Source organism: Rhea americana, unplaced genomic scaffold, assembly GCF_003343005.1.
Source record: "Rhea americana isolate MKP2758 unplaced genomic scaffold, rheAme1 scaffold_125, whole genome shotgun sequence".
Classification (NCBI taxonomy): domain Eukaryota; kingdom Metazoa; phylum Chordata; class Aves; order Rheiformes; family Rheidae; genus Rhea; species Rhea americana.
This window is the reverse complement of record NW_028185317.1, coordinates 2790698-2803955: the sequence shown is the minus strand read 5'-3', so window position 1 is coordinate 2803955 and position 13258 is coordinate 2790698. Positions and strand designations below refer to the sequence as shown.

Genomic DNA, 13258 nt, shown 5'->3' with positions numbered 1-13258 from the left:
CCGTGTAACGCTGTACCCTCGTGTAATGCTGTACTGATGTCACCTCATCTTTCTCTGCTCTTTCCTCAAAACAGGTTGCTCGCTCTCCTTTTCTTTGGCCGAGTCGCGGGTTGATCCCGTTGCAAAAGGCAGATGGTGGCTTTGCGCGGGAAGAGGGACTGACTCCTCACGTGCAGAGCCTCGCCGCAAAGTGCACACAAAAAAAGGCCCCCAACCAGCATTTTTTGCCCTTCTGCTCAAAATTTTCAGCCATACTTTCTACTGTTTATTTTTCTGATGCAAATAGCTCTTGGCCACATCTGAAGATTAAAAAAAAAATCATAGTTATAGTGGATATTCCATACTGCAAATACAGAAGTGTTTTTTCTGTCTTTTGGATCAGTGTCAAAACCTGCACAGGTATTATTTTAACAGGCCATTTAATTTGATTTCTGATGGTTATTTTGTATGTATAATCAGGTATCTTTGTACCTAATTCAGTAATTAATCTCCTGTGAGTTTTCAGTCTGTACGTGATGAAATTACGTATATTAATTTAGCTTTTGCTAAAATAAACATTATGGTTAAAGGTTTTAATTATATGAAATAAAAACTAAGCCACAAGCAGCTTCTTCAAAATATGGATGTGATCACGTAATTCCTACAGGTTTCCCTTAGTTGGTTCCTAGATAACAAACTTCTGCAACTAATGTGGCATTGATAAGTTTTTACTTTGAATTCTTGGGAATTTAACAGAAGAAATAGTCTACAGTTCATTTAAGATGGCCACAGTCTCTTTATCTCTTATTGCAACTGTTCTGACCCCAAAGGCTACTGTTACCGTCCCCAAAGGCTAATAAAATAATGATTATAGAATTCTACTTTGAGGAGGTTTCCTCTAGCCTTTTGCAGGGTGGGTTTCATTAAACTTGGAATCCATCTGGATTAGAAGAGATACGAATTCCCATACTTAGAATTGATGTGGAAATGGAATATCATACTGATGGTAATTCCCAATACTTGGGTGTTACCAGAGCAGCTTGTAAAATGCTGTGACATATAGTAAATCCAAAGAATGGGAAAAGAAGAATGTAGACCTTAATTTCTGATTTCTTTCTAAACATTGCTCATTTTAGTAATACAGGAAAAAATGTCTCTGTCAGATGGTTTCCTGATGGTTCAAGAGAAAGGATTAGGGGGCATTTCCCAAATTCCTAGTAGCCAAGCACCTGTAAATATTTAATTCGCCCTTGTTCTGGTTGGTCTCAGCAACAGCAAAGCCTGACTTGAGCATTTAGTCTGAAYAAGCCTTTCTCACACGTGAAAACGATAAGTCCGCATCAGAACTGAGGGGCGAAGACGAGATACCGCTGGGAAACGGATGTTACTGACGTCTGTGCTGTGCACGCTCTGCAGACGGCCGAGCACTCCCGTATCTGCTGCTGTCAGCTCTTCACCTCCACATCTCTGCTAAACAGATGTACTTCGGTGCCACAAACAAGCCATTTTAGTGACTCCTCTACTTCTGCCTGAAAGACACCTGAAAAATAATAATCTGACTTTGTTGGCATTGTTATGATAAGGTCCTTTTCCAGTTTACAACAATTTTTTTTTTCAAACGATAGCGTTATTTGCAAATTTGGRTGTCTTGTAACGGCTGTTTGTTCTGTACGTATTTTCCAATGATTAAAGCTATATGCTCTAAAAATAACTTCAAGGCCTCTCCTCCCCACCAAATACAGACTTACAGCAGGTTTATTACTGCTATTATAGTCTGAAGAATTTGGGGGGGGGTGGATAACTTATTGCCAGTCTCTGAAATACCAGTCTCTGAAATATTTGTTTCTGTTTCTGAATCATTTGCTTCGGTCTTAGTTTAAATTCTAGTTTTGCTCTTGGACACAGAAGTGGTCTCTTCTGTGTCTATGTTCCAACCTGAGACYGTCACTGCTGCCCCTTCCCAACCTACCCATCCGCCGGACTGAGAATCTGAGGGTGAAGGCGGCAGAAAGTATACTAAAATGTGCAAGTTAAGCTCATGTACAGGCTCTGTCTCAGAGCGTCCCTTGCACCGGATYTGTGAAGTAGCATTTCTGTCTGTTTTCTCCTGGGATCACAGAAACGGAATTTGCAGGAGTGAAAAATTTAACAGCAGATAAAATTAGGTACTGTAAGCCAGGGAAAGGCAAAGTTTCTTGTGCAGTGTGAAAGACTTTTTTCCCCTCTTCTCAAGTTAGAGGTCAAATACCCTTTCAGGAGCCTCTGTGAACCAGCAGATATTGCCCTCCAGGAARCCAGATGCTGCAGAGCTGCTGGTGGGTGAAACCTTTCTGTCCAAGGCGAGGTGCAAAGCTGCAGGAGCCGGGGCTGTGTGCGGTGGCTGCTCGCAGAGGCATTGCCCTGCTGCCTTAGCTGATGCTATGCAAATGCAATGCAGGACAAGTCTCCAGTACCCCTCAGCGCTTCGTTACCATAATGTCTTTGCTAGGTCAGACCCACACGTTGATTATAAGGACAAAAGTTCACCTACCGTAATGATTTGTTGCTATCATTAGTGAAGCTCTTATGGCAGGATAATCAGAGATTTTATTGAGGAAAAGCTTTTTATCAATATGCAACAACATCTTAGTTAAACACATCCAAAAAGCTTGCTCATGATCTTCCCCAGTAATTGCTTGCCTGTTGACAACTTGCATTTCCATTTACCATACGAGTAGGGTCAAGGAGAATCAGCTCTGAAGATGTTTATCAGGTTCTCCTTGCTTTGGATGAAGGGAGAGACTGCCTGGTTAAAACCATTGGCCTGTTATCCAGGTTGTCTATCAAAGCATGCTCAGGAAAAGGAGTACAGATTAACTACAGGTTAGCTGTGAAACGGGATTGAAGTATCTTAAGTCTGGTGTGGCCGTTCAGAAGGAAAGCGTCTCACTCAGTTTGGCTTGTCTCATTTTGAAAGTCAAATGGGATAAATTGCATTACGTGCTTCCAGTCTAAGAAATTCAATTTAATTGTCCCAAGTTTTGTCATGAGGGCAAGCACTGGTTAATTTTGGTACTGGAAAGAATTAGCTCATAGTTTGAGCTGCTCTGTTCTTTCACGTTTTGGGAATTAAGAAATAAATTAATGCCCAACCAAGGACATTCATGTACCTGAAAGTACATGAATGACAAACCTCCTTTTTTATTTATCTGATTCTGTGGAGGTTCATTTAATCAGAAATGCCTTTGTGTTTCATGGCCTGAGAATATTTTTTCCAGGAAGTTTTAAGCAGCACATTAACTCTATCAAATTGCAGAGTGATGTCAAGACAAGTAGCTTTTTTGGTCTCTTGGCACATTCCTACATACAATTGCCACTCAATTACCGCCAGTCACTTAATCAAGGACCTATTTTCATGCAGAAAGTGTGTTGCTGAGAGCTTTTTTCTCTCTGTTTGCCTTGTGACGGCAGTGGCTGGTGGCAGACCATCCCGTTAATGAGTGGCAGTTGATATGAATAGCACAACTGCTTTGCCCTTTAGATGCATGAATTCACAGCGCTGACTGCATTTGCCTTCGTGGCCTAGGGCCTYGCTCCAGTCTTATGACCTTCTGGATTTTACCCCACTTTCCARTACTCAGATTTTACCCCACTTTCCAGTACTCACATAACAGATTTGAAACCTGAGGGTTTTATGTGGCTGCAGGTGAAACACGAGCCACGAGTCCTGGAAGCATTTTTAGTGGCTGCTTGTTTTCTGTTGTTTCTGCCTCTACCATTTTTTTCATGAGGATTATTTTTAGATAAATCCCGCTCTCTTCTACTATTGAAACCACTAGGATCAAACGAGAAATGCCTTGCTTCCAAAGCTTTACCGAGACCATTACAACACCCYGTTCTTTCCTTTGAAGAGAAAAGTCACTTAATCATAGGTCTCCCATTGGTTTCGGGTGGGTGCTCTTTAGGAATGAAGCTCACCCATGTGCTGCTCAGCCACAGCGGTGTAAAAGCTAACACAGTTCCTTACACTGGATGTAACCAAGCCAGAGTGTGTCCACCATTTTTCAGGAAGCAAGACTRAACTGTGGGAAATAAATGGTATTTTCAACTCTCCTTTAGAAACGGAGGTGAGAATTAAAAGCACGTGAGTGCTGCTGTTCTGCAGAGCCTGTTTTAAAGTGYGAGGATGGAGTCCAGGCACTCCAGCAAGGGGTGAATATTGTTTGCAGAAGTCTTTTGCTTAATCACACTAGATTCCTGAGCATTTCCAAGGCGCTTTTCAGGAGTGGGGTGTTGCAGAGCCTTACAGCGCTCTGCACCGTGTGCTTAGGCCCTCTGCAAGTCCACGGGGCGTTTCATCTGATCTGGGTCCCCGATGCTCAGCGTGTGAATTAGGTAGCCTTCGGAAACCACCTGCCCATCACGYGTGCTGTGTTCTCACGGACACGGGTGGGATATCTCAGTAAGCTGGGCGACCTATCTTTCCCCGCCGACTTTTCACTCGTGCAGCTGGAAGCTGCGGGTATCGCTGCCAGCTCCACCACGTCTGCCCACGCGAGGGATTCGTGAGGGAGTTTGACTCGGGCATCTGTTGTGTTTTAAAGGGACTAAAACACAACCGTGTTTTAGTCGTGGGGCTTGCTGCAAGCCTCAGCGGGTCTCGGCCGTTCAGCTCGCCCCTCTGCCGGCTGCAAAGTCCGCGTCGGGTTGCCAGGACCTTAGAGAGCGGGGGCCAGCCGGTCACGTGGAAGATTTTACTTGGATTATTTCCTTCAATAAACCTGACAAGCGCCTAACAGAGAGGCCACAGGACAGCACCAAAAAGGATTAGTTCAATAATAATAATAATAACGGCAAGGACTAATCTTTGATACGTGCTAGTATAGCTCCTCCTTTCAAACAGGGGCATTTGACTGTCTGTGGAGCAGTATTACCACTGCTCTGCAAATAACAACAGTGTATTACAAGGAACTAATTCCTTCTGTCAGGATGCTGATTGCCCACTAGATGGTACTAAAAGAGCTCACAAAAAAACTCTGAAATTGTTCATTAAACTGCCTGCTGTCAATAGTATTTCCAGGATCTGTAGGTCGGTAAAAAAAAAAAAAACTGGCTTTTCCATTTTTTTGATCCATGCTCAGCTTTATAAATAGGTATTTTGTCCCCTTCGATGTCAGGCATCATTAGTTATTTCAGCTTGGGAAATGGTGCGATGCAGATTAAAATAACCAGCCTAGAGGCACAGCGAAAGCGYGAGTCTAGACTGTGGCTGTCTCCGCTCCAAACACATTCAACCCCCATACAGAAAACGGCCCCGTTCCTGTGATTTTCGTGTTGCGTCGCTGTCAGAGTCGGCTGTCATCGTTCCCGGAGGCTTTGAGGTGTACGGAGGCCAGGCACTGATGCTTTTCTCTCTGATAAATAGGGATTTCACTGTGCCAGGCAAAACATGTCCCCAGAGGAAATGGGATATTGGAAATGTCACCTGTGGCTAGAAACCAATTTGCGTTGTTCGTACGCCCCTCGCCAGGCTTACGGGCTTCCCAGAAAAGAGGAGGGAGGCAGAGTCCTGCCGTCCCCGGTCCCTCCTCTTCCTCTGCAAAGTTCTTCCAAAAAAAAAAAAAAAGACACAAAGTGCTAGTTTGGATATTAAGATTAATATATTTAATCTTTCTTGTTTGTAAAACAAGACATAAATTTGTGTATATATATATATAATTTATATATTTTTATTTATATATACTATATACAGACAATAAAAAAATTTTCCTCTGTATTAGACTGAGAGAGTTATGGAGGAATGATACAGGCATAACGGGGAGCTCAAGGAAACTCATAGTTTCTTAATAGATAATTCACGGGAAAAGAAAAACACAGCTCCCTGTCGGCCTTCAGCACTATAACAGGCTTTGCCCACCATGGACTGAAATCCGAATTGGCTCTTCCAGTGTATATTTGCTACATGGTTCTTGAAAGCAGGAGGCGAGAGGATGCTCTGTCCACATAGCAAGATCCTCTCCGCCTCGCTGACAGCAACGGCCAAAGTCCGGGACAGCCACGGGCCAGGGTATGTTATTGCACTCAGTAGAGGATGCGCATGTTAAAAGCACATTGTGCATTTCCATAACTCTTATGGAAGAACAAGAGATTTCAAATGTGCGTATTYTATAAAAAATAATAGAGATGGGAGGTGACTGATCGTACGGAGATCCCTGATCAGCTCCTTGCGCTCAACCAGCAACGGGGCAAGCCGGCAGAGCGTGACATCTTTTCTCTTTTTTTTTTTGGATATCTGGCCCCCTAAGGTGAATGCCGTGATCTCCCTTTTGGCTATGGGGAGCGACACAAGAGATCCCCGCGGGGCCTGTTCTCCCCAGGTGTGGATGAAGTGCAGTGAGTGGCACAGTAAGGGCTGAATGCGTAATCTTGCATTTGCTCCTCGCTCTGTTTTGGAGGGTGGGTAAGTGCTCTGAAGCACCAGTTAAGGCGGTCTGATTCGTTAGGTCGAGAAGCTACACTGGGAGGAGGAGGGAACCTCAGGGTATGAAGAAAAGCAATTAGGAGTCATTTTACATTCATCTGGAAGTAAAAAAAAAAAAATAAAGCCAAATAAACATCCATCACATGGTACTAGATAACACTTCTCACGGCAGTCAGTCCAGCAGAGACAGGAGGAGGCTCCCAGCCCCTGGCAGGGAGGGCAGCTCCTTCGGGAGAGGGCAGCAGCACTGCTCGGCTCAGGAGGAAGCCGGGGTCCACCGACAAGGCTGAGCTGGGGTTCCCCTCTAACGGGCATTGCAAAAGGGAACAGGACGGGGTTGGGCTGAGCCTCTGAGGCACGGACCTACCGCTGGAGATTGATGCGGCAGAGGTCTCCAGCTTGGGGCTTGCACTGATCACCGAGCAATCAGGGTCCCTGCAGACTCTCTAACGGGGATACAGCCATGCAGCAGGGGAAGGGGAAAGGCCCCCTCCTCGGACGCGGAAAGCCGGTGCCTTGGCTGTGGTAACAGAGCCTGCTAGGAGTCTGTGTCGGGATCACGGCATCCTCCCCAGGCTAGGACCACTCCCCAAGCCCTGGCCCAGCAGCAAGCACTCACCCCTCAGAGATCCCCTCTGCTGCTAATTATGCTGCATTTGTGGGCCAGGGAGACCATGGAGGCAGAAGAGCTGTTTACGTGGCAAGACACTGGTTTGGCTCCGAACTAGACCACTGCCCAAGGGAAGCCAGGAGATCTCAGCTCAGTTCCTGCTAACTCACTGGCCCGGCACACTGTGACAACGGGAGACAGTGTCAGGTCTTTGCACGAGGGAGGCCCAGAACCGCACGAAACCAAACTAGCATGGAGACGGGGTGACTGTGCCTCCCAAGTAAGGTCACTGAGAAGCCAGCATGGGAGACCAAGCAGAACAGGCTGCTTGAAGCCCCCAGACAAGCTGGTGGGACAGCTTGCTACAGGGCCTGAATTTATCCTTCAAAAACTTCACCAATATAACCATTCATTCTGTAGAGAAATAAAAGAATGTCCTGGCCATTGGAAACCCCCGTAGATGTGGGCTTTCCAGACACTCATCCTCATCAGACCTACGTGATATGAGAACCACCGACACAYGGCTTGGCACACACTGGCTTGTTGATTTTTGTAGCTGACTTACTTATTGATCAGTGTCTTCAGGGAGCGTGTGAGCGTGCTCATAACAGTGGCGACCGTGGCTGACTGGCGAGCTAGCTGCTCCACCGTCTGCTGATGGCTCAGCGTTCTAGCCGTGGACTCTTCTGCCGCCCGCAGGAGGAAGGTGTAGTTTCTCACCACTTCCTCCACCTTGGTCAGCAGCTCTTGGCGCTGGGACTCCGAGCGCACGATGTACACCAGCCTCACAAATGTCTCAATGAGGCTGCTTAGCACCTGGAAGCTGCTTGTGATGGCAGAGAGCATATGAGTAGGACTCTTGTCAACAGCTGCCACGCGGCGGCAGGATGCCCGGAACTCCTTGAACTTGAGAGCGAGTTCTTGCTTGTATTCAGCCAGCTGGGAGATATAAGGTTTGCAGTCCCGGACCTCAGGGCTCACCACACACTGCCTTAGGATRGTCAGGAGCTCATTGGTGTCCAGCTGCACTTGCAGAAACCCATCTGGCAAGCTGTAGGCATGGCCTCGCAGGGTGTTGATTTTTGTCAGGCTCCCTTCAAAAGTGGAGGTCCTTAAATCTATTTCCTGGGTTTGACTACCATTGGGACTGCTGCAGGCTGTTGCATCTAGAACCTGAAGGGTCCTGCTCATGACTGGGACCATCTGATTGTCCAGCTTCATTCCTGGGAGTATCTGCATGGGAATGGAATAGGACAGCTCATCCTTCTCACTCCCGTCATCCGCAACATCACATTTTCTGTAGTAGAAGCAGTACCGGATAGAGCAACACTTCTCATCCTCCATATCTTCATCTCGCAGCTCAGCAGGACTTGGATACATATCCTCCTGGACAGAGAATAATGCTGAACCTTTCTGGTTCTTTTTCTCCTGTGCTATTTGGACGTAAGATGGATCAGCCACTCCAGAGGCTTCCTGCATTTTGCTTTTCAGAACAGAGCCATAGGTGCTGGGCTCAGGCTCTTTCTGGAGGCCTTTCTGCTTTACGGTATAGATGTTCTGGTAGATGTCAGAGGAGAGGGATGTCCTATCAGTTTTATCTATTTCACTGACACTGTAGCGACGCAAGAGCTTCTTGTAGTGTGGTGCACCCATGCATTCCCCCCGGGAAGTGCACGTGGTCAAACATGACACGCTGTTCTCTGGATCTGACCGGTAATCTCTGGACTCTAAACTTGTAGATCGTATCCGCTTGCCCTTGGAAGGGCTGCTCATGCTTGTCAACCGAATTGTTTCTGCCTGCTTCTGGTCATCAGTAGCTTTCTCTCTCTCTCGCCTCTCCAGTTCTGGCCTCACCAGCTGGTTAGGGGGTGGCCTCACCCCCCTGCAAATCCGTTTGCAGTCACAGCTGCGTCTTTGCTCCCTGGACATACCTGGGACTTTTTGCACAGGACTGCTCCTTAGCTGGCAGCTGCAGCGCCCAGGGGCAGGAGGATGCAGATACTCCTGAGGTGGGAGGTCACCTTTACCCTTTGGCTTGAGCAGCTCTTCAAGGAATTCCAGCTCATATTGCTTCACCTTCTGCAGCTGCGCCTGCCGCTCATCAGTCTCTTTCTTCAGCCGTGTAGGAAACGTTGCAGAGAACAGGTTCCTCAACCTGAAGGGAGCTTTTGGAGCTTTGGCTTTAGCTGGGACATCAGCATCTTGCTGTGTCACCTCCAGGACTTTTTCTACTTTTTTGGAAGGCACAGTGCTGATCTGCAGGCTCTCAGGCCTGGGCACCAGCTGGATTGGCCCCTTGGGATCCTCACTGGTGCTCCGGAAAGTGCTACCRAGTGATGGAGAGTGAAGACTACCACTCTCAACTTTTAAACTTTTGGCTGAATTTTCCTGTTGCATTTTCTCTCCTAGGTTTGAAGGAGCCATATGTCTCTGAAAGACAAGGTTTGTGGCTTCCGCCTCTGCCTTCTGACCTGGCTCTCCACTCGGACATTTTCCTAGGGGATCTCTACTCACTTTTTGCTGGTAGCTTTTAGAGGGAAAAGTCTTACTAAGCATCATTTCCTCATCTGCYGAGGCAAGGTGGGAAGTGTCAGCCCTACTGCCAGGAACTTCTTTTGGACTTGCAGAAACTTCACTATGCTGCTGCTGCAAGAGCTGCTGCTGCTGGCAGTTGCATAATGTGTCTTCAGTTTGTTGACCTCCTTTAAGTTTCAAGGGCTTGCTGCTGGATGATGCAAAGCTGCTGGTCCCATCGATGTTCTTGTCTTCTTTTGGAGCTGCTACCACTTGGGAAACTGAACCTTTCGCATTTGCCACTTGCTGCAGAGCAGCCGTAACGAGCACTGGGGTTACACCACTTTTCTGATCCAAGAGGAGCCTGGTGCTCAGCCGGACATCTTTGGGAATTGTCTCTCGCAAATCCTGTGCCTGCTCTCCACTCAAGGCTGCTGTGGAGTGCAGAGATACTTCAAAGGCAGCTTTTGCATGGCCAGCACCTTTGCATTCAGAAGGTGGCACTGGAGCCCCGCTGTTCTGCTCATGGAGCTGGGGGGACAGCACTGGCTGGACAGCTGAGCTGTAGCTCCGCTCAACATGCTGCTGCTCCTGTTTGCTCTTGCAATTGTTAAGAGTGGGGCTTTGGTGAGAGAAATCTGGCTTCAGCGAAGGGCTTGGCTCCTGCTGGCTGAGGGCGTAGGGCGAGGTGAGAACAGCTTGGGCAGCACAGCTCTGGATTCGGAAAGGCAAGTCCTTTCTTGCCAGGAGGTTTTCTTTGTTGATGTGCTGTGCAAGGAAGTAGGCTGCATTCTGATGCTGCTTCATAGCAGAGACCATCTCTGAGACATCAGTTAGCTCCGAAGAGTTGGTTTCGTGGCCAGAATCCAAAGATGACTCAGGAGTGATGGCAGCCAGGACAATAAGACCTGGGGAGGGACACAAAGAAAAACCCACACCAATGCTATGTTCATGTCGAATCGCTGCGTGGAGGAGAGAGGAACTCCACGCGGGAGGAGGGACCCAGGAATGCCGAACACAGCATCACGGCAGAGGAACTGCAGTGACTTCCTCCCACTAAGACTTAGCGTGTTCAAGAGAGATCATTTGTCAGCACTGAGCTGGCTTACTAGCTTAATTCAGCAAGAGCTCTTGGCCCAGAAGAAGGTCCTGGGAAAGGTTCCAGGGTTAGGAATAGCTACAGGGAGTTGTCTGGAGCAAAAAGGAAAATCTGGCAACAGCTGCTCTGCCACAGTGAGTAGGCAACCAGAGGAGGGCATCATTGGGCTGTGCAGCCAGCAGGCTGGTCTCAGAGAAACCCATCAGAGAGCAAGTTTGCTCTGCGAAGGTTTCACACGCTGGGATGAACCTGAGAAGACCAAGGGCCAAACATACCAACTGGTGGGGTCACAGAGAAGAACTTATGCTCATAGTGCTGATTTGTTAGTGCCATGGCATGTGGACTGCTGCAGATACGGGATAACCAAAAGACTCCTTCAGCCACCATTAGGAAGAGGAGGAGTCCCGTCTCTGGTTCTTAGAAATCTAAGCAACAGTTTGGCTGCTCCTGCTGGACCCTGTTGCCACAACTTAGTTTTCATTAGAAACTGCCCCACAATCACTTATGGGGAGGGTTGAGAAGACAGGGAGGAGAATAAAGCAGAAGATATTCTACAGAAAGGCTACTGGGAAAAAGAAAGACACAAGGACTCAAATACCTGCTGTCTGCTGTGGTGGGGGATGTGGACAATCCTCTGAAGCAGCCAGGGCTTCCAGAGCCTGCAGGGTGGACACCAGAGCATCATCCAGCTCCTGGGCATGATCTCGGACTGTCCGTGTTTGCACACTGTCTATCAGCGTCACGGGGATCTCATCATACAGGAGGCCACAGAGGTGCCGGCCCTGCTCCTGGCTCTGGGCAGCCGCCCGGCGCTTGGGGTCGTCCTCGTCCGAGCTGTTGTCTCGGAAGCCRGGAGGGGGGGCAGCGATGGCAGGGAGCAGGGAGGTCGTCTCATCTTCTTCTTCATCGCTCCCAGGAGGGGGAAGGGACATCAAGTCCACCATGTTGTCATGKGCGCTGCCAGGCTTGCTGCCTTTCCGCGAGGCCAGCCGGCTCTTGATTTTGGCTTTGCAGGAATCACAGTAAAATTGTGAGGCATCGCTCCTCAARTGGGTGTCGATGGTGTGGGCCCTGGCCCTACCTGCACGGTGGTCTCGGTCAAGGCCATCCGGGTTGTACTCGTTTGCAACACCATCATAGCCTTGGCCAGAGCTTTTGGAGGTGGGGTCAGATTTGGTCCTGGGACGAGTTTCCTCAAAAAATATTAGGTTCTCATTGATATCTGTCCTGCTCTCTCTCTCCTTCCTCTGCTCTCGCATGTGCAGGTAACAAAAGCTGACGAGCTCCGAGTCCGAAGCCCTGGCAGTCCGAGCCCTGGCTTCTCCGGGGCTGGAGGCAGTGCCACCCACGAACCCGCTCTCTTTCTTCCCCGCGTGCCCCGCTGCGGCGGGCCGGTGCAGGTTGTGTGCGCTGATGTAATCTAAACCAAAATCACAATCACGACATTAGCAGCAGCACCCGGGAGAAGGGGAAGGGGACGGGAAACCCAGGGCCAGCCCTGGGGAAGTGTTCACGTGCTCTCTGCCCCGCAGCCCTTGGGGTCACGGAGGTGTGCTCCTGCGCCCTGGTCCACCTTGCCCCGGGGGCTGCCCCTGTGGCGTGCCCTGGCCACCTGGCTGGCTGCTTTTCCCAAAATGTATCTCCTACCTAGATATCRTCTTCTGCAAACTGCTGGGCCTGTCTGCCACTAATGAATGCAAGAGTAAGAGTCCAGTGTGAGGAAATCATGAATCAAAAGGGATTTCATGAGTCCTGCCTATACCGCTGCTCTGAGGCAGGAACACTGTAAGCAAAACATCCCTCATGAACATGCCTGATGGAGGAAAGCACCTTGGTGTGTGTGTGCACGTGTGTGTGTGTGTGTGCGTGTGTGCGTGTGGATACCACCCATTTACATCTCATTATCACCACGACCAGGAGGGGGTTGTTGACAAGGGAGTTTCTGGCTCTGAGCCCTCAACTCTTCCCTGCAAGAAGGAGAAAAGGGAAGAGCTGAAGGAAGTGGAGGGGAGACATAAAGAGATGGATTTGGTGGACGTGGAAGATGTCCCYGCTAGAAAGAACCGGAAGACCATGAAGTGAAAATCTCTCGGAGGCTGCTTGTAGCCTGGAGTCCGAACTCCACTCGGGCTGAGCTGAGCTCGTGCTGCGAGGCCCCAGAATTGCTCCTTGCTCTGCAGCCGCAAGTAAAGCCCGTGCAGCGTGGAAGAAGTGGACGTGCCTTTTCCTCTAAATCAGTAAAGTCTGGATTCTCATCAACGAAGAGCTGTTGTAAGTATTTTAGCRAGGCCCTTCGGTGCGGCTGGGGCATAGCGATGGCCGAGTCCAGAAGAGCCTGCAGGCAGCGGCCATCCAAAGGGCAGTTCGAAAGGATTTAGGAAGCAGCTGAACTTCAGCTAGCAAAAGCCCCGTGCATGCTGACCAGGACCTGCTCTCACAAGCTCCAGTGAAGGAGCAGGCCACCTCCTTACGGGGTTTGTTCCTGTGTCTCCAGAATGATACATGATATATAAAATTTGTATGATTTAAACTCTAAAGTTTGATATTATGACATTTATAATGAAGTACAGGCCCTAAAGCTTTGGGTTTTTTGCTT

At 48.6% G+C, this 13258-nt stretch overlaps 1 protein-coding gene across 2 annotated transcripts in view; it reads right to left on the bottom strand.

Moving 5' to 3' along the window:
• Positions 1-5599: 5599 nt before the first annotated feature.
• Positions 5600-13258, bottom strand: part of FRMPD3 (FERM and PDZ domain containing 3) — a 20914-nt gene continuing 13255 nt past the window's right edge. The window contains exons 13-15 of one of the 2 annotated variants that reach the window (XM_085325985.1): positions 11261-12082; positions 7615-10471; positions 5600-6537 (exon numbers count right to left, since the gene is read on the bottom strand). In XM_085325985.1, coding sequence (XP_085182111.1) covers positions 6534-6537; positions 7615-10471; positions 11261-12082 — 3683 coding nt within the window. In that variant the 3' untranslated portion in view covers positions 5600-6533. Of the gene's footprint in view, positions 10472-11260; positions 12083-13258 lie in introns of both variants that reach the window. The other variant, XM_085325986.1, reaches the window with a different exon arrangement.